The 21,851-nt window shown below is 35.2% G+C and overlaps 1 protein-coding gene across 8 annotated transcripts in view; it reads right to left on the bottom strand.

The window, feature by feature from the left end:
- LOC131080024 (serine/threonine-protein kinase EDR1) overlaps positions 1-21,851 on the bottom strand; it is a 304,024-nt gene that overhangs the window by 10,074 nt on the left and 272,099 nt on the right. For all 8 annotated transcript variants that reach the window (XR_009114112.2, XR_009114111.2, XM_058018115.2 and 5 more), the window contains one exon: positions 21,430-21,586. Coding sequence is in view for 6 of the 8 variants with exons in the window: in XM_058018115.2 (XP_057874098.1) it covers positions 21,430-21,586 (157 nt within the window). In the remaining 2 variants the exon portion in view is untranslated. The remainder of the gene's footprint in view (positions 1-21,429; positions 21,587-21,851) is intronic.

The raw sequence follows: 21,851 nt of genomic DNA, 5'->3' as shown, positions 1-21,851 counted from the left end.
ATAAGTTTTCCCCCCCTCCCCGCACAAATTAATATTAACATATATTAACCCCCCCCCCCCACACGATCACCCCCGCACAAAGGGATGTGACGGTAAACATAGCCTGGGCTGCGGTTACCTTCGCACCCCTTCATGCGGAAGGGGACTGTGGAGGGGCACATCCCTTCATGGGGTTTAAAGGGGAAGGAAGGAGGGCGGGAGAAGGGGAAGAAAGGAGGAGAGCGAACGGGGAGGAAAGGGAGGAGGAGCGGATTGTAGGGAGAGGGTAAAGGTGAGCAAACTGCGAGGTAAGGAACATAATTCCTCCCTATATTAAATAATAGGTATAGTATATGGAAGATCATTATTATTAATATTACTAGGTGGTGTTAATAATAAAAGTTCATTAATATTAGTTAATAATGGGTAATGGGTAAAGGGTAAGGTTCATTGATAGGTGATATTAATGGTAGTCTAGTGAATATTTATACACATCTTAATGTATAATATTCACTAGTCGTTAAAAATAGGAAAAGATATAATCTTGTTAAATGTTGTATACATAAGTTTGCATATTAAGAAGGATTATGAATACAAGGTATCTTAAGAAATGTAATGCATATGTAAAAGATGGAAAATCATATTGATATATATGTTAATTAAAGAATACATTGAGAATTCATGTTAACACAAGGGATAGTTTATAAACTGAAAATGTTATGCAAATGTATGGCTTGGTTGACTAAAACTCAACCAAGAAGAGAAGGATCTGGTCAATTCCCTTGAGGACTTGGATGATGGAGGCATCATTCGAGACAAGGAAAGGCAAGGGTCTTCCTTGGCTGGCTTGGGTGTAAGAGGTTATACCCAAGACAGGACTCAAAGGTCGGGCCGATCCCCTTTGAGGACTTGGGTGATGAAGGCATCACCCAAGGCAAGGAATTGACAAGGGTCTTCCTTGGAGGGCTTGGGTGTAAGAGGTTACACCCAAGACAGGATTCGAACTCATCTTCGATTTCCTGGAGGGCTTGGAACCAAGGGGTTCCAAGAGGGCGAGCTTCACGACAGCCTAAGGACATCTTGGAACCAAGGGGTTCCAAGAGGGCGAGCTTCACAGCCGCCTAAGGACATCTTGGAACCAAGGGGTTCCAAGAAGGCGAGCTTCACGATCGCCTAAGAACATACCTTGTATGGTATTCGTATCCTTTTTATTAGATAAAAATTATGATTATGTTAATTAAGCATTAAAGTTAGAATTGCAATGCAGGATAATGATCTCTAAATAGGAGGGACATTACAGTGTCCCCCTTTCCTCCAACATCCCATTCCCCACTCTTTCTCCATGTAGCAGCTACCCTTAACATTTCCTACCACTCCCCCCTCATTCTTCTCTCCACCGTATCACATTACATGCTGGGCCCCATACACTCCAAAATAGAGAATTAAATAAGTTTTTTCCTAAGGACTCTTTGCTGGGACCCACCAACCACTAGCTGAGAATGTAAAATCTGTTTTTGTTTTGATATTGCATGGGCCCTACCAAAATTTTGAAATGAAAGAAAGGTTTTTTAATGAATTTTAAATAAAAGGGAAAGCATCCACCTCACTCTACCCCTTCATCCCTTCCACCTTATCCCCTCTGTGACACTTCTTTACCACATCACCCCATCTTCTTTGCCACAATATCGTATTTTATGTTACACCTTTCCAATCCCTTTTCACACCCGTGGCATATTTGGGCTCCACTAAAACTTTAGGATGAAGAATATAAAGCAACTCACTTCAAATTTGATTAAAAACTTCTAGGTAAGAGCAGAAAGCACCACTTGACAATGTGAGAGAATTAGCACTCAAAAACTTGTGTTTTGTACAAATCAGACCCTTAAGACCTGATCCGTTTGATGAATGAAGGCAAGTAAGATTGATTGATCAATCATCTACCACAAATGAAGCTCCAACGACCGATTCAGGAGTAAGGATCTTTGTTCGTGCAAAGATGAGAAATGCTTTCACCAAACAGCTTTAGTACAAAGGAACCTAATTTGACTGATCAAGTGTGCGAGTTGCGGAGGTCTCCCAAATTGGCCGATTCACTCATGTTTGCTAAGCTGTCTAAATTAGCCGATCATGTTTTGGTTTGCAACGCTATCCAATTTAGGACTAATTTCATGCACAAGGCAAGTAGAGTGACTTCAAGATTCAATCCATAAGCGACTTCAGGAAATAAAATACATCAGCGAAGTTCAAAGAATCCAAGTATAGGAGCGCACTTCACAAATCACCATTTATGAGCGAGCTTGACAAACTGAAGAAGATGAGCGAAATTCATGAATTGAGCTATATGAGCGAAATGCATGATATAAGAGCGAAGGGGATCTGAAAGCATTCAATTTGAAACAAACTTCACAAATCACCCAACATGAGCGAATTTTATGAACATGTTAAATGGAGCGACTTCGTGAGTTGACAAATTGAAGCAAAATTTCTAACTTCATGACTTCATGTTTTGGAGCGAAATTTCCTACTTCATGACTTGCCATGTTGGAGTGAAATTTCCTACTTCATGAGCGAGCAAATTGGAGCGAACTTCAAGAGTAGAGCTAAACGAGCGAACTTCATAGATCAAGGTGGATGAGCGGATTCCAACTTGTACTTAAAAGATCAATCAACCTCTAAATGAAATTCAAACCTAAAGAACTAAGTCGGCTAGATTGAAATAATGGTTTGTTATTTTAATGATTAATTAAAGCAAGTCGGCCTCACCTTAAAGGGCACATCTCCTCATTAAGACACCAACATAAGGAGACTTGAAGCAATCATTTAGTCACCAATTCAAAGCAATCCTTTCTCCTAGAGTGAACTTGATCAGCAGATCAACAGTCCCCATCAACTTCATTCGCGAATTCGATCAGCAAGGCAAGGAATCCATTCAATATTAACAACAGGAGCGACTTCATGTGTTGAGGATTTAGAGTGCATTTCATGAGTCAACAATTTAGAGCGAGCTTTGTGTTTAGGAAGTTTGAAGTGAACTGCACAAGTCAAGAAAATGGAGTGAGGTTCATACTTCATGAATCGACAAATTGGAGTGAATTTCATGTAAAGGTAAACTTCACAAGTTTGAAAATTGAAGCCACTTCATGAGTTGTGAGTTTGGAGAGAAATTCATGATTAAAAGGAGATGAGTGAATGCACCCAAGACAAGATACAAGGCAGCTAAATAGATGCATTTTCCTTGAAGCTAATTTGATGCCTAAGAGGGGGTGATTTTGAATGAGTCGGGCAAATAGAGCGAATTTCATGAATTCACCTAGGGCAATGCACTTTAAGATTCATGATACAACAGTGAACTTCATGTTTTGAGGAAATGGAGCGACACACAAGCAAACTTCATACAAATGAACTTCGTGAGTTAGAGATTAGGAGCGAATTTCATAAGTTGGAGAGGGAGAACAAACTTCATGTGCACACCAATTAGAGCGACCTTCATCCTCAAAGGCTTCATGAGCGAATATCAACTTCATGAATCAAGCTACATAAGCGAATTTTAACTTCATGTTTGAGATTAGCGAACTTCATGTAGAGAGCTTCAAGAGCAAATTTCAACTTCATAACCCAAGGTATATGAGCGAGTTTTACATTTTGAGGACGAATGAACTTCATAAAATGGTGTATAAGAGCGAACTTCATGAACTCACTTGCATGAGTAAATATTATGATTTGATCTACATTAGCAACTTCATAGTCTCAGTAAGGCGAGCGATTTCAAAAGTCAAGGTATATGAGCGAAGTTCAAGAAAATGAATGGAAGTGAGTTCAAAGACAAGTCAAGAGCAACTTCTTGAATACCAAGGGTGAAGTAAACTTCAAGAGCTCCTCTCCAAGAGCAAAAAAACAACTCCAAGTGTCTTCATGAAGGCAAAATCTCTTGATATGCTCTTATCAAACCTATATATCGTGTAATTGATACTTGCTTGTTTGTTTTGCAAGAGATGAAGAAAGAAATAAGGAGGTCACACAAAAAGTATTCACTTACACAAAGACATGAGGGGAGTCACAGAGAAGGAATTCCAAAGGAGAGGGGCAGTGGTGACATCACAAGTACATCAATACTTCAAAACCAAGACCTACATCAAGCATGATTGAAGAAGCAGATAGTTTCAGAAGAGTTAATCAAATTTTGCTTCCCATCATCATCATCCCTTTGAGCAAACCGATAATGTTGAGTATCAAGAGACATCTCTCAACATCTCCTCATGATGATGAATCAAATTAAGTCTATGAAGTGCAAGATAAAGGTGGCATCCTAGTCATTGTCCCAGTCACTACTTCCTCTAGTCAGAAAAGGTCCACATCAGCACGTCCTAATTCAATGTACCTGACTCACCAGTGATGGCACAAACTCCGAGGCACCTACCCTTGTTATCTATTGGTCATACCAAAGTGTTGTAATCATTTCATTGGGCAAATTGAGTTTGTTCTAACAAACCCTAATTAGGGTTTCCATTTTAAAATCTTGGCCATTGATGGAAATTCAATCCTAACCGTTTATTGTAAATGAGCTCTCTATATAAAGCTCAAATCTCTCATTTGTAAAGGTTAATAGTTAGCTAATAGTGAGTAGAATAGAATAATAGAAAAATAGCAATTAGAATAGAAGTTAGATTAAGAGAAGGCAAGGATTGTTGCCAAACCTTGTTGTAGAGAACAATTGATTTCATTGAAGTCATGGTGAATTTGATTCGTTACTTCAACAATTCGCATGGTCTTTGCTTCTCAATTTGCTTTCATGTAATTAGATTGAGTGGAAGAATTTGTTGAATTATTCATGTGGAATTCGCCTAATCCATACCACTAGCTTCTTGCTGCTTGTAAGTGCACCTTGTGTGGTCAACTGGAATGATATGAGCTTAACTTCGAACCGTTCTACACTCATTGCTTATGCATTAACTTGAATGGTGATCAATGTTTAATGGTATTGATTTGAATATCTTTGAAACGTCCTTAAAAGATTGCACTGAGCTTGTGTCAAATTGTTCAAGTTGACGGTGAGACCTCGCTCAGTAGGATTCCATCTAATCATTCACTCATCTTCTTACATTCTAGGCCTCAAAATAGACCTTCTCAACCCTTTACCTTTTGCTATTTTTTCAAAATCAAGCTAGTTTAGGACAAAGAGCATCACCATATAGCAACATGAGATGATCGAGTTCCAACAAATCAAGCATTCAGGCATTCGAATGTAAGTCTCCTTGTGATTCCAGCATAATCACATCAAACCAATGAGCTTATCCACACGTAGTGACCCTACATTCATGAACCTTGTTGTCTTCTCGAGTGATCCTTAAGCTAATCTTCAGCATCTGAGAGATTTTGTTCAAGAGAGGATAAGATACTTTTGGGTATTTTATTCTGTGTTCGCATGTGCCTAAAAAACACATCAACAAAATTGGCGCTAGGAGGGCATGATCGCAATGAATGCCTGAACAACTGAAATCCAGATTTTATCAATTCATGTTTGCGGGAGTAATCTTAAGGACTTTTCACCCTCCTCTTCACGCTCAACCAAATTACGAGGGCAAGACAGCGAATGCAAACTCTTGAATAGGTGAATCCAAGGAAGATCAGTGGAGAGCCATCTTCACGCTCAACAGAGTTGAAGCACAAGGAAGGCATGATTGTGGATACATGAATGAAGCAGTTGATGCTGGAGTTTATCAAGGAAGCACTTTGCGTAGCTAGAACCTGTTGAGCTTTCAAGTTAAATTTGAGATATTAAAGATCTCTCTTTATTCCAAAAATCCCCCAAAAGTGAAAAAACTAGAAAATCCAAAAAAAATCAGAAAAAAATAAAAAATAAAAATAAAATTAAAAAAATAAAGATTTCTCAATGGAGCAACGACAATTTCATGGTGAGCAACAAGTTGATATTCCTCAACTTTGGTGGAGGCTAAATGCACAATTATACCCACACAAATTGTCCGAATTTCCAAGACCAGGGCAGTGTAGAATCCATGAGACAAATGAACATGATGTAATGCATTGCTTGAAATACCTATCAAGGATGGAATTGACAGTACAAGGAAAGATTTTCTTTTGGGACGTTCCTAAGCCAGAAACGGAAGAAGGCAATTTTAGTATCTCGGAGAAAAGGGATCCTCTTTCAAGTTTCTTATGGATGATTGAAAGTCAGCTTATTTTGAATGATGAAATGCATTTAGAAGGCATATTACTACCATTGTGGTGTAGGATTCACAATGCACCTCACTCCGAATTCCCTTGCTCATTGTGTGAGATGGCCATCAACCAAGTTAGATACCAGTTTGGATTGCCAGCCTTATCCGAGGAAGAGTGTATTGCAGACAGATCTTGGAATGCATACCTTGTAGCTGAATTTAGAAGAACATATGAACAAATTATTGCTAGACCATCAGACAGTGAAGAAAGGCAGTTACACGTTGATACCACAAGTTCACCTAATGATCAATGTATTGCAAAGGATAGCTCACCATGCCTTGCACCTGAAGAAGAATGCCATGAAATGAAAGTTTATAATGAGGAGCCAATTTTGTGGTGGAATTGCCATGGACTGATTTCTTTGACTACTCTAGCCATTTGATTGCTATCTCAGATTTCTAATTCTTTAGCTACTGAGAGGAATTGGTAAAATTAAATTATAAACACTTGAATTAGTTACTAAATTAGTAAATTGTAATTATTAAATGAAAAGCAAACAAACAAATTAAAAAATTGTCATGGAGGGCCAAAGCTTACCTTGACGCTTGAGAAGAACCAATAGTTGATTGATGAAGACTTCATACTTGCTCTTACTCTCACTCTTCCTAACACTCTCACTTGCAATCTTTCAGATTCTTATTGCAACTTCCAAAATTGTTGTTGATATTTAGGAGAGATTTGGAGTGAGGCTTAGATGTCCATACACCATTAGGCTTAGGGTTATTAGTACAAAAATCCAAGAAAATTAATGATTCTAAAAGAAAAAGAACTTTTTCCTCAATTGACACAATGTTTGTGTAGGTATCCTTGGTGTGATTGTGTAATGTCCCTACTAGTTAGAGATCATTGTCCTGCAAAACAGATTGTTACAACACAACAAAAATATATATACATAACTAATCTAATTTGCAATTAAAGTTCAATTACTTAATTAACACTACTTTCAATTCTTTAAAATAAAAAGGATATGAATGCCATACGAATATATGTCCTTAGGCAGCTGTGAAGCTCGCCTTCTTGGAACCCATCTTGGTTCCAAGCCATCCAGGAAATCGAAGGTGAATTCGATTCCTGTCCTGGATGTAATTTATTACACCCAAGCCATCCAGGAAATCGAAGGTTAATTGGATTCTTGTCTTGGATGTAACTTCTTACACCCAAGCCATCCAGGAAATCGAAGGTTAATTCGATTCTTGTCTTGGGTGTAACTTCTTACACCCAAGCCATCCAAGAAATCGAAGGTTAATTCGATTCCTGTCTTGGGTGTAATTTCTTACACCCAAGCCATCCAAGGAAGACCATATGTCAATTCCTTGCCTTGGATGATGCATCTCATCATCCAAGTCCATCAGAGGGGACCGACCAGATCCGTCTCTTCTTGGATGAACTTAGTCAACCAAGCCATATATATGTATATAGATATTCAGTATATATTGCCTACTAGGGATTATCATAATCCCTCCATTAGGCTAAGGTAATTTCTTCCCTATAGCCTCCATCATATAATCACATTAATATTACATTTTATAATTCATTACTATTTTCCATTCCATAATTTACGTCTTCATTTACATATTCTTTAATCTTTCTAATGATCCTAAATATACATACATATTCTACATAGATTCCTATCTTTATTGCTACATTCATATAAGTAATCATTAGAGATATATGTATTCATAAAAAATGCATTAATATATATGTGTGTGTGTGGCACACATGTCCACACACATATACACCTTAAGACATCTTAACCCCTCTTACTTGTACGCAGATTGTAGCCTGCGGTTGGAGTTCGCACTGTAGATGTCGCCTGTAGATTGGGAGGCATACCACAAAGAATACAAATGTTACTTCTTGTAACTTGATAACAATTCTGATATGATCTTATCAATGGTAATCTCACTAGATGCTTTTGATTCCTTCCCTTTATATCTCTCAATTTGAGGGAGAGGTCACACCTCTTCATCATGTATGCCCTTTGGCAAGAGACACACCCTTTCACCATTATCACCCTTTGAAAGAGTGCAACTCTTCATTATTTCTACCATTTGAAAGGGACACGACCTTTCATAATCAAATCTGCACTTATTATTTAAATCAGATCTGCACTTCTCATTACCAAATTGTCCCCCCCCCCAAATGAGGTTTTCTTCTCCCTTTTATATATCATTGTTGAGGGAGTCACAACTTTTCCTTTCATGTCTTTTGACTTTTCATTAACTTAATTAATTTTTAATTAATCATATTTAATTATATCATTTTATATTTTAATTTTATTATTATCATTTATTATTAAATTATATTTCAAAGTGGGGATATTACAGATTGTGAGATGAAAGGGAGTCCTCTAAGGGTTCCAAGGACATCTTGACATCTCTAAGGGGTCTTCGTTACAGGGGGATGTCTTGGAAACATCTCCTCTTTGGTAACAAAAAACAAAGTCTTATATCTTATGAGTTATAAATTACTTATTGATAAAATATTGTTTGCTTAGAAAATCTTGAAAATCTTATTTGCAAGTTCTTGGCGAGAAGATTCGGGGTGAAATAACCTAAATCCTTTACAACTAGCCCTTTGAATTGTCTCAACCTTATAGAACTTCTAATTGTGAGTGCACTCGGAGTTTGTTTGATGCCATTTGCATGAAGAAGTGCATTATGTTTACTCAATGTCACCCCAATAACTTAGTTTTTGTGCATTATAGCCTTTGGCTTTGCCCAAGAAAGTGGGAAGACAAAATATAGGAGCTTATTGATTTGGATGAGATTAATTTTCATAGTGATTGGATTGTGCAAAATGAAAAGCCCTCCTTGTTTACAAAGGACAAAATTGCTGATTTTGAGAAGCATAAGAGATTGAATTTGATGATGTCAATGAGGTAGAGGGGTCATTGCCATCTAATAGCAAGGTGAAGCCAATGGTACAACCTTCTAGGCTACATGAGGACTAGACCCTCTCTCCAATTTTTAACTAGAACAATGAAGAGAAAATTCTAGACTCTTGCAATTTGTAACTTGCCTAGATATGCATTTTATGATGATTTTCAAAGACAGCTATCATAAATTTATAATAGTTATCAGCTAGCTATTGTATCTGCATGATGATGCAATTTTGTACTCTGTTTGTATTCAAATCTAATAGAAAATACTTCTCCCAATGTTTTATATACTCATTTGATACATTTTGTCCAAAATCTGTTCTTTTTCAAAAAAAAAATGTAATTTATTTAGTTGTTGAGTTTTACCAAGTTAATTTTTTTGGTTTGCTAAGTTTGAGTTGAGTCTGAGTTTGAGTATATCTATGGTTTAGCTTATGTTCACATAAACGATAAACCAAGAAAGAAATTGGATGCAAAATGTGAAGCATGCATGTTTACAAGTTATAGTGTAGAAAGAAAAGTCTATAAGTCTCAGTCTCCTTAAGGTAAGAAGAGTATTATTTCAAGAGATGCTATATTTATTGAAGAAGTCTCTGACGATCATTCGAAGAAAGAAAATAAAAACAACAAGTCAAGGAATAGTTTCAGATCATGAAAAAAAAGATCAAAATTTCAAGATCTCCATCAAGTTCAAGCATTGTTACACAAAGTAAAAATGTAATTTAAACTCATCCTCCAAATCTAATGTTAGATCAAAATTTTGAAAGAAGGTTAACAAGAAGCCAAGTTAGAGAAAGCTATGAAAATAAAATGGTTAATTATGCATTTATTGAGATGGAATCTACTATGTTCAAAGTGGTACTTAAAAAGAAAGAATGGATTAAACCAATGGAGGTAATGCCATTGAAGGAAACAAAACTTGGTAGCTTGTAAAGCTTACAAAAGAGAAAGCAAAATGATAGGAACTAAAAGGGTTTATAGAACAAAATATAATAAGGATAATACCATTGAAAGATACAAAGCTAGATTAGTTGCAAAAGAATTTGCTCAAGGTATGGGGTCCAAGTTATGAAGAGACCTATGCAATTGTTGCCAAGCATGATATTATAGGATTGATATTCACATTGGCAACACAAAAAGGATGGAAAGTACACCAATTAAATGTGACAAGTGTATTTTTGAATGGATACATTGAAGAGGAGGTATATGTGGATCAACCACAAGCATATGAAAAAGGCAAAGAAGGATACGTTTATAGGTTAATAAAGTGCTCTATGGGTTGAAACTAACTTTACGAATATGGTATTCATGAATTAATAAATGGTTTTTAGCAAGTGTATATGTGAGAAGCAAGAATAATTTTACAAAAGATTTCAAGAAGGAAAGCAATAAAACAATTTATGTATGTCTATATGTTAATGACTTAAATCTATAGAGAAAGCTCAAATAGAAAAATGAAAGAATCCAATAAAGAAGTGATAAAAGAATTTGAAAAGATAACTTTAAGACATGTGCAATATTTCTTGGCATTGAGGTATGCCAATCTCATGGTAAGATCTTTATTTCTCAAGCTAAGTACATGCCAGATATGCGGAAGAAGTTTAATGTCCTAGATTATACAGAGTTGATGCACCAATTGCACTTGGAAAAAAATTGACGAAGATGGATCACTGAAAGTAAATGAAAGGAAATACAAATGTATTGTTGGAAGTTTACTGTGTTTATAGTTACAAGGTCAGATATCATGTTTGCAATATCATTAATTTCAAGGTATATGAGTGAACCTATAGAAAGATATTTACAAGCAACAAAAATAATACTAAGGTACATGAAAAAACAAAGGATCATGGAATCCATCATATAGTTGAATATTCAGAGTTGTTGGGTTGTTTATATTTGCATTGGGCAAGATCATTATATGCCATAAAGAGCACATGAGGAAGTAGATTGATTACTTGAAGTTCAAAGAAGCAAAATAGGGTTAATAAGTATAAAAGTTGAGTATGTTGTATTAATAGTAGCACATACACGATTAATTTGGCTAGGACAAGTTTTGAAATATCTATGAGAAGAACAAAGAAATCCTACCATAATATTTTGAGATAATAGTGGAGCAATACAATTATGTGAGAGTCCAAAATTTCATGTAATGGCAAAACATATAGAACTAAATCACCATTATGTAAGAGAGTTAGTACAAAGTTGAAATTCTGTTTTACTTCTTAGATGAATAATTGGTAGACATCATGACTAAAGCTCTTAACAAAAATTATAAACCAAATTGATAACAAAGTTGCAGATACAAGGATTTAAAATCAGGGGGGATAATGTTGGAAAAACTGATGTCAAATATGCATAGCATACACTGTAAACAACCACGATTAAATACCAATTTCAAAGGTAAACCGAAAAAATGTAGAATGTAAAAAAAGGAGGATGCCAAATATAGAAGAAAGGTGATTATTGAAATAAGAACAACAGAAAAGTGGCAAATATAAGAGGATAGAAATAGGACAATAAAAGTAGGATTGATTTTGCATTTTTTTTAAAGCAAGGAAATGTTTAGATTATTGATTCATTGTTATAAGAAGGATGATTAAATGATAAATCATTGTTAGGATAAGGAGAAAAGATTTTATGAGAGATCAAGATGAAGGAATTTCAGTTTTTGTAAGCTGAATGTGGCGCTGAAGCAAAACAGGAGATATAATATTATTTTTATTTATCAATAAAAAGAGAAAGTTGTTCCAAAAATAGTTTGAAATGCTTTTAGATCTTGTGGACAAAATTTACTATTTTATGTTTTTGATTTCTTGAGGATTTTTAGTACTACCCTGTTCCATACAGAATTTCCCAACAATCATGACAAATCTGCATTTTCATGGTCAAAAGAAGAGTTGGGATTCGTTTGGGTTAAACCTTCCATATTTTAAGATTGATTGATTTTACCATTGGTAAGCATTGAGCAATAAATTTTAAATGTTAATATAATATCTTAAATACATCTGCAAGCTGTGCATGCCAGTGCAGTGGCCACATGGTCACAGAATTGTGCCATGGTTGACCATGGAGCAGCACCACTGAAGTGGTATGCAGTATGCACGACTCTATAGTTGTCTCTGGCCATTAAAAATATTATCCATGGTCCACGGAAACATTAATCCAAAAACTAATATCTTCAAGTCTGTGTTTCGATCCTTCAATCCTCTGCTTCGTCTTCTTGGATCCTCTGGTCTTTTGCTCTTTTCTTCAGCATAATTGTTTAAATTTTACAAAGTCATTTGATTTTTATATACAGAGACTTTTTTTTAATAGTTTTGTCAGATGCTCAGTAAATTTTTCATTTTTTTTTGTATGTCTCTAGCAAAGGGTTTTTGTGAACACACTATTGTCATTACAAACTCTTTGCTGCTACTGTAGGTGAAGCCTGAACCTGTAATTATTGAGTACCAAGGAACGAGAGAGTTGAAAATAAATTTTTCCTATCTTGATACAAATGTTACCGATTGGGTTTTACTGTCACCAACATTTACACAAAATAAAAATGTATATTGCTTTTTAATATTTTATAATTGATGATTTGAATTTTAGGCTTTAAAATCTGTTTATAATAACATATTGCTTTTTATAAATTGATTTCTCCTCCTTATGCACTCTCTCATCCTGATGATGGATCATGGAGTATGATCCGAAACTTTGATGCAAAAACTCTCACACAATCGAATCCAGAAATTGCAAACTATGAATGCTATATTTATTTCCCTGGATTAATTTACGTAACAAGTAAACTACATAATAATTATGTATTTTATATTTTATTATTGTAAATGTATATAGACTGTGATGACTTTCAGAACAATCAGAATTCTGAGACAATGAATTTATACTGTTATTGTTTGATTTAAAGAAATATAAAACTGATTGTATGTCTTATCAGTTTGCCTCTGTAGATACGAAGACCAAGCAATTATCCCTTATACCATTCACCGCATGTATTGTGCTGTCTTTTATTCAATAAAAGATGGAGGATATATATCATTAGTCTTCATTGGATCGTGCCTCCACAGGGGGTCACGATCCTATGTGGAACCACGTGGTTCCACATAGGGTCGTGACCCCTGTGTGGAGCCAAGATCCTTCTACACCGGCGGAATTACTTAACCAAACGTCACAATAGCAAAACTAGTATGTTAGTTTAATACTAACTTAAATAAATCAATTAAATCGCAAGTAAAACAAAATTGAATTTCTGGGTGCTTATAAATAGATTATGATTTTGTTAAGAGTTACAACTGAGACTAATTTTAACACTCCCTCTTAGTCTTAGGAGTATAGTCCTAAAACTTAATTTAGCTCAACACTAATCTCATGATAATTACATCACCTAGGTGTGAAGAATCAGCTTGTGATTCTAAGGATATACTCACTTTGATATCCAATTTTAAGTATCAGCTTGTGATACTAAGGATATACTCACTTTGATATCCCTGTTATAGTATGTGCACTGACATTAATCCGCTTACATAATGTCTACTATAACTTATCATATTATTGATATTCAAATTTTCTGATTTTCAGTTTATATGATCTTCCAAACATTTATAAGATCGTCACCTTACAATGTTTAAAATACAAGTGTTCATTAACTAAGGAATCATCATCCTTTAGGAATGAACACAAGGAAAGGTTACATACTTCATATACTCAAATATATGACCAAGAAGTTTACATAATTTTAGACATCAATTACATTTTAACCATACCAAGATACCTCTTGAAGTGATCAATTTTCACTCTTGCTAGGGGTTTGGTGAGAATGTCAACTGTCTGATCTCCTGTATTGACATATTCCAGTCTTATTACCTTTCTCTCTGTCATGTCTCTTACATAGTGATATGGGATCTCAATGTACTTGGATCTATCATGAAAAACTGGATTCACTGAAAGTTTAATGCAGCTCTGATTGTCACAATGAATGATAGTAGGCTTCAGACTTTCACCAAACAGTCCTACTATCAATTTCCTCAACCATACAGCTTCCTTAGTTGCCATGGATGCAGCTATATATTCAGCTTCTGTGGAGCTCTAAGCTACGGATGATTGTTTTCTGCAGATCCAAGATACCATAGCTGATCCTAAGCTGAAACAACATCCTGAAGTGCTCTTCCTGTCTATCACGCTTCCAGCCCAGCTTGAATCAGAGTATCCATGTAGGTTCAATGCAGTGTGTTCATAATGCAGTCCATAGTCCAAGGTACCTTGCAGATATCTCAATATATGCTTTACTGCAACCAAATGTATTTCTTTGGGTTCGACCATGTGTTGGCTGAGTGCATTTACTGCATAAGATATATTAGGTCTGGTATTGACTAGGTACATTAATGATCCAATAATCTGTCTGTATAATGTTGGATCTGTAAATTTGGAATCTACTATAGCTTCTTTTAGTTTATGTAGGTTTGTTTCCATAGGAGATGACATTGGCTTACAATTCATCATTCCAAATCTCTTCAGAATGTCAATGGTATATTTACCTTGATTTAGATAAATACCATCTGGTTTTTGCCATACTTCTAATCCAAGGAAATAATGGAGTAGACCTAAATCCTTCATCTCAAACTCTGAAGCTAGTTCCTGTTTGCATTTTGCAATGAGATGATCTTCGCCTGTAATTAATAAGTCATCTACATATAATATGAGTATCAACATTTCACCTCTGATTATTTTGAAATAAAGATTTGGATCAACAATGTTCTTAGAGAAACCTATCTCTAATAAGTAACTGTCAATTCTTTCGTACCATGCTCTGGGAGCTTGTTTTAATCCATACAGTGCTTTATCTAATTTGCATACATGTGTTTTAGCATTACTTACCTCAAATCCCTCAGGTTGCTCTAGATATACTTCTTCTTCAATTGTTCCATTCAAAAATGCAGTTTTTACATCCATTTGATGAACTTTCCATCCTTTAGATGCTGCTATAGCCAGGATTGTTCTGACAAAAGTGTATCGTACAATAGGTGCAAATGTTTCTTCATAGTCAATTCCTTCCTTCTGTGAGAAGCCTCGAGCAACAAATCTTGCCTTATGTTTTTCTATACTGCCATCAGCAACATGCTTAATTTTAAAGAGCCATTTAGAAGATACAACTGATTTTCCTTTAGGTCTAGGCACAATTTTCCATACATCATTCTTTAAGATAGATTGATATTCCTCTATCATGGCATCCTTTCATACTTGTTGTTTAAGAGCCTCTCTGGCACTTGAAGGTTCAACATTTATGAGGTCTGTCATTAGAGTAACATAGCTAGAAAACTTTGAAGGTTTTTTGCTTTCTCTAATTGTTCCTCTAGGTGCTGCAAAGGATTCTGATTCCTATACTGTTTTAGTGGCCCATAGTGGTCTCTTCCTAGGATTCTCTGTTGTAGTGTTCTCATGTTCCAAGGTGTTATCCTCAGGATGCTCCCTCTGAGTTTTAGAAAGAGAGTCTTCTTCCAAATTAATGGAATCAATTGGGATTTCAGGTGTGATGGAACTCCTTGTTTTGTTAATAGCTATATCTTCCTCATATATGACATCTCTGCTTAATTCTATTTGTCTTTGACTAGGGATGAATATTCGGTAGGCTTTAGATGTTTCACTATGTCCTACAAAAATCCCTTTCTATCCAGTAGGTTCTAATTTGGTTCTTTTCTCCTTAGGTACATGAATATAAACAGGACATCCAAATATTTTGAGATGGCTAATATCAAGTTTAATTCCAGTAAAGACTTCTTCAGGAGTTTTGTCACCAATATGAGAGTGAGGACATCTGTTTTGAATGTATACAACGGTATTTGTGGCTTCTCCCCAAAGTGCAATTTCTAGGTTTTGATCTAACAACATAGCTCTTGCCGCTTCTACTATTGTTCTATTTTTCCTTTCAGCAACCCCGTTTTGTTGAGGATTGTAGGGTATAATGAACTCCCTCTTAATCCCAGCATCTTTGCAAAACTCTTTAAATATTTCTGATGTGTATTCCCTACCATTGTCAGTCCTAAGAGTTTTGATTTTCCTACTAGAGTGATTTTTTGTAATAGATTTGAACTCTTTAAAATTCCTAAGAAAAATTGTCTACAAAGATTCCATAGTATAATGCATTTCCTAGTGATGGTTCAGACATAGGCCCACATAAGTCAGAGTGAACTAGTTCTAGTACTCCTTTAGTTTTTCTAGAACTGCAGGGAAAAGAGATTTTAGTGATTTTCCCTAGTGCACATCCTTTACAAACATCTGAATGAATTTTCTTTAGTTTAGGTAGTCCTGTGACTAATTTCTCCATCGAGGGTAGAGCACGAAAATGTAGGTGCCCTAGTCTTCTATGCCAAATTTCTGCTTGATCTATGACTTCATGAAGTAAGGTTTGATTTGGCTCATTACACAATTCATATAGGTGTCCTTGTCTGTAACCAATAACTTGTGCTCTTTTGAAGGTGGATGTTTTTGGCCATGCCATTACCTTTCCTTCTATGAATGAGACTCTATATCCTTCATCCTCAAGTGCAGAGATAGAGACTAAGTTCCTTTTGATGCCTGGTACAAATAGTACCCCAATGATTTGGATTGAGATTCCAGACTTCAGTCTGATTGTACATGTCCCGACACCTTTTACAGGATGTGCAGAGTCATCCCCTATTGTTACCTCTTCATTTGATCCCTCTTCCATTGAGTCTAGTAATTCTCTGAATCCGATGACATGTCTTGATGATCCACTGTCTATCACCCAAGTGTTAGACTTGTTTGAAGCTTGACTTGATAGTGCTGAATATAATACAAACTTCTCAGATTCTAGTCCTGTGTTCCTTTCTACTTTGGCGAATGATGCCTACTGTTTTACTTTGTCAGGACAATTAAATGACATGTGTCCGTACTGATCACATCTATGACATTGGATTTTTGACATGTCTTTCTTATGAAAGTTTTTCCCATGATGGGATTTTCTCTTCTTGCCTTTCTTACGAGAGTCAGTATTCAGCATGTGGAGGTCCTCATCTTTAGTTTTGTGATTTCCCCCTTTCATTTGCCTTGACTCTTCAAGGAGGCAGTCATCCCTTAGTCGATCAAATTCTGTAAATTTATCCCTTGCATTTATGCCTTGTTTGAATGATTCCCAGGATTCAGGTAATCCGTCTAGGGTAATCATTGATAGTTTTTGCTTCTCGACATGATAATCAAGTTTTTGCAGTTGATCTCTGAGTGAACCTATCCTCATGAAGTATGAGTTTATTGTTTCACCTTTGTTTATACTTATGTGGTTCAACTGTCTTTTTAGAGCTAGGGTTTTGCTCGGATTGTTTATCTCATACGTCCTTTCAAGGGTTTTGAACATTTCATAAGCGTTGTCATATTTTAATATAAGTGGTAATATGTGATCCCTTACTGCATCTATCATGATTTTTACAGCTTTATCATTTTCTTCATTCTACACAGTTTTCTCAGGTTCGTCTTCAAGTTCGGGCTTGTCTTCTTTTATGAATTTGATTACTTTGTTCTCTTTTAATACTATCATAATTCTGACTTTCCAAGCCACAAAATTTGCTGCTCCTTCGAGTCTGTCCTCGAATCTGATTGTGTTCACCATTTTCGATTTGATATGTAAACTTCGCTTTTAGTCTATTCGGATCTTAAGTAGTTAGGCTCTGATACCATGTAAATGTATATAGACTGTGATGACTTTCAGAACAATCAGAATTCTGAGACAATGAATTTATACTGTTATAGTTTGATTTAAAGAAATATAAAACTGATTGTATGTCTTATCAGTTTGCCTCTGTAGATACGAAGACCAAGCAATTATCCCTTATACCATTCACCGCATGTATCGTGCTGTGTCTTTTATTCAATAAAAGATGGAGGATATATATCGTTAGTCTTCATTGGATCATGCCTCCACAGGGGGTCACGATCCTATGTGGAACCACGTGGTTCCACATAGGGTCATGACCCCTGTGTGGAGCCATGATCCTTCTACACCGGCGGAATTACTAAACCAAACGTCACAATAGCAAAACTAGTATGTTAGTTTAATACTAACTTAAATAAATCAATTAAATCGCAAGTAAAACAAAATCGAATTTCTGGGTGCTTATAAACAGATTATGATTTTGTTTAGAGTTACGACTGAGACTAATTTTAACAATTATAATATATTTTTGTTGAGCCAACTATTCCAGGGTCGTCAAATAAACTATTGGAGTGTGGGTTTTGCTCTTTTCTTCAGCATAATTGTTTTAAAAATTTACAAGGTAATTTATGTTTTATACATATAGAATTTTTTAATAGTTGTGTTGGCTGCTCAGGTATATTTAAACTTCTTGTATGCCTTTAGCAAAAGATTTTTCTAAACTATTGCAAGTCCTTTGCTGCTACTGCAGATGAAGCCTCTATGTGTAGTTATTGGAAACCGAGGGAGGAGAGAGTCGAAAATCAAAATTTCCTATTTTGATACAAATGTTACTGATTAGGTCTTGCTGTCACTCTCGTTTACACAACATAAAAAATGCATATTGCTTTTCATAAATTGATGATTTGAAGACTAGGCTTTATTATCTGTTTATAATAATATATTTTATTTCCTTGGATTAATTTACTTAAATAATCACCTACATAACATTTATTTCTTTCATATTTTATTATATTATATATGTGTTGGGTTAACCATTCCAGGGTCGTAACATAGATCTTAGAACTTTCAAGTTTATGGTTCAAGCTTTTACTAGAGAAAATAAAAATGAAGTAGCAGAGATTGTTTACTTCCTATAGAAGAGCAAATTGCAAACATACTGACAACAGACAGGACAAAGAATAAAATATACAGGACTTCTCAGAGTGACGGAAAACAAATTTAACTTCAGAGATAGTGTCAGTTATAATGTTTAAATTTTCCCTTTTTCGTTCATGGAATTCTATCATGTGGATAGTAGAGATGCGTTTGGACCTAGTTGATTGTAGCTCATATAGTTCCTTGTAAGTTATATGTTAGGTATCAACTGGGGAGTTTAGTGACCCTTCACATATCAATATTTTTCAGTTATAATCAATGTTCCGCAGGGATGCATCCCCCCCAATAAAAACCTGCATCCCCTGTATGGAAACGTTTCCGAGTTTTGGGGGACACATCCCCCCACAGTACCACCACTTCCGCCATCTCCACCATCTCTACTGAGGATGTTGCCGGGTCACTTGCTATATGGCACATGCCATTACATACTGATTGCAACCTTTACATTCATGGAAACTAGTTGGCCTTTCATGGGGCACTCACAGAGATGTTATATTACAGAATTTGCCTTGAAGATTTCAATTTACCTCTATTTTTATATCAACATCAATAAAATGGCCAAAAATTGGGTTGACAAATTAGATCAAAAATCATAAATGCTTAAAAAATAAAATTGGGAAGATGGGTGGGGGGCTGGGCAACTAGCAACTAATCAGTGATTTGTACTACTATAACTTATACAGTGAAAACTTGGATCTGTCTAAAAAATTATTTAATGAATTTCAAAAAGCCATTATAAAATCTGTCTCTTATGCACACAAGACCAAGAAGACTCGGAGTCTTTTTATAAAATTTAAAAAGAAGGCATGGGGTGGTTAAGTACAATAGGCAGCCAAAAATAGAGGATAATTCATGTTAATCTTACATTCAATTATGATCAAGATCAGTCCAAGACTTATCTTGATATTTACAAAAAAAGATAACAATGAGGTAACATTTCTTATATTCGGTGTGTCATCATGTCTTGAGAATAGCATGAGGTGGTTAAGTACAATAAGTAGCCAAAAAAAAAAAGAGAATTCATGTTGACTTTACATTCAATTGTGATCAACATCAGTCCAAGGCTTATCTTGATATTTATAATGAAGATAACAATGAGATAAGATTTCTTATATTTGGTGTGCAATCCTAACTTGAAAATAGCCATAAAAAATAAAAATTGATATTAAGTTAAGGATTCAAAATTTATTAACATTAACAAGTAAATAATTAAATCACACTAACACGATTACAGGAAACATTTCAATGAAATTACTGTCTCTAACTTTGGGTGGCATCACAAAGGTTACTTCTACAGATTATAATTATTATTTAATGAAAAACAGAAAAGGTGAGTCAAATACATGACAGGAAACTTCAAAACTAGAGTTAATTTTACAGCAAATAAATGAGGCAGCTCCTTGTTAATAAAAAAAAGGAAAAAGGGGAAACTTGACCATGTTATCTTACATTTGTGCTTAAAATTTTGCAGCAGAGAGGTTCAAGGGTTTTTAATAATTCAATTCACTTTTCATGTAATTATTTGATTTTGGTTTCAATTTTCAAGTTATCTTTTCTGTTGTGTACCACATTGTCTATGTTTTTGGAGTCAACAGGAGTTTTAGATTTTTGTTGAAAATTTCTCAACAGATAGGTTCAGGGGTTTGCAATAAATTATACATTTTTATATGATTGTTTAATTTCATTGATTTCAAGTTATCTTTTCTGCAGTTTTCCATATTGTCTAAAGTTCTTTTGGAGTCAACTGCATTTTAAATTTTTATCCAGAATATTTACAAATGCTGTCGACTCCAGAAGCATTAGACAGTGTTTAATTTTGTATTTTTTTGTAATAAAGTCAGGACTCTAGGAAAACCTCACACCGAAGGCACACTAACTATCCCTGATAAATTAAGAAAAACCAGGGATCACAGTTAGAGAAAGGTAATTTCTAAATCAAGTCCAAAGTAAAATGAAAAATCCCATGGGCAACATCAGCCAGATGATTCTGGTTGGGAAGACAACTTCCTTTATAATATTACTTAAAATGGTGAAGTTGTGTTTCAAAGTGACTTAATATTATATCCCATGCAAGTCATCTACCCATTCCAAACTACTAGCGATGACATTGATGAACTAAACCAAAATCCTGTCATTTATCATTGCATGTATCCATGTCGAGAACAATTTTGCCATCGTAAGAGAATTAACAGGTCTGCACTTTTGGCTATGCAATGATTAGAATGATGAGTTATTTGAGCTGTTTCATAATTGAAAACTGCAATCACATCTTCAGTTGGGAAAATTTGAACGGCATTACAAGTAGAGCATGCCCAATGGTAACTGTAAATTTAAGATGTGATATGGAACACAGAAAATGAATAATTAAAAAAATTAAATTATCGGCACTCAAAATCATAATACAAGGTTCAAGACAAACAATTTTCTTTGTTCATTTGGTAAAAATATTACACAGAAGTAGTGATTGCTTGAGGCAAACCGAATCCAGCAGAAAAAGTATTGAGCATCTAACCTGCAGATATCACGGAGCATCTTTAATCTCCTTCGCCAGCTAAACTTCTTTCCTTGACCACTTGTATGTATTAAGTGATACAGAGAACCCATTTCCATGTATTCTGTTACCATTGAAAGATGAGGTGGCTTTGTACAGGCTCCAAGAAACAATATCACTAAATTCACAAGCACACCAGAATATGTCAGCAGTTGACAAGTATTTCTTTAAATTTTGCAAGATTTTCTTAAACAAAGAAACTGAGCTTTATCTATTTAATCACATTCATTTCAAAATTTGTGATGAGGCATAACAATATGTATAAGATCCTTACTTTTTACAAAGGATCTATAATGGATACACAGCTAAGAATATCCTACTTATTTGAAAGCTATGAAAATGCTATTGGTTTTTGTAGCTACTCTTCTTTTCTGTGTAGGACG

This window comes from Cryptomeria japonica, chromosome 3 (assembly GCF_030272615.1).
Source record: "Cryptomeria japonica chromosome 3, Sugi_1.0, whole genome shotgun sequence".
NCBI lineage: Eukaryota > Viridiplantae > Streptophyta > Pinopsida > Cupressales > Cupressaceae > Cryptomeria > Cryptomeria japonica.
The sequence above is the reverse complement of the archived record's forward strand: the minus strand, read 5'-3'. Positions and strand labels throughout refer to the sequence as shown.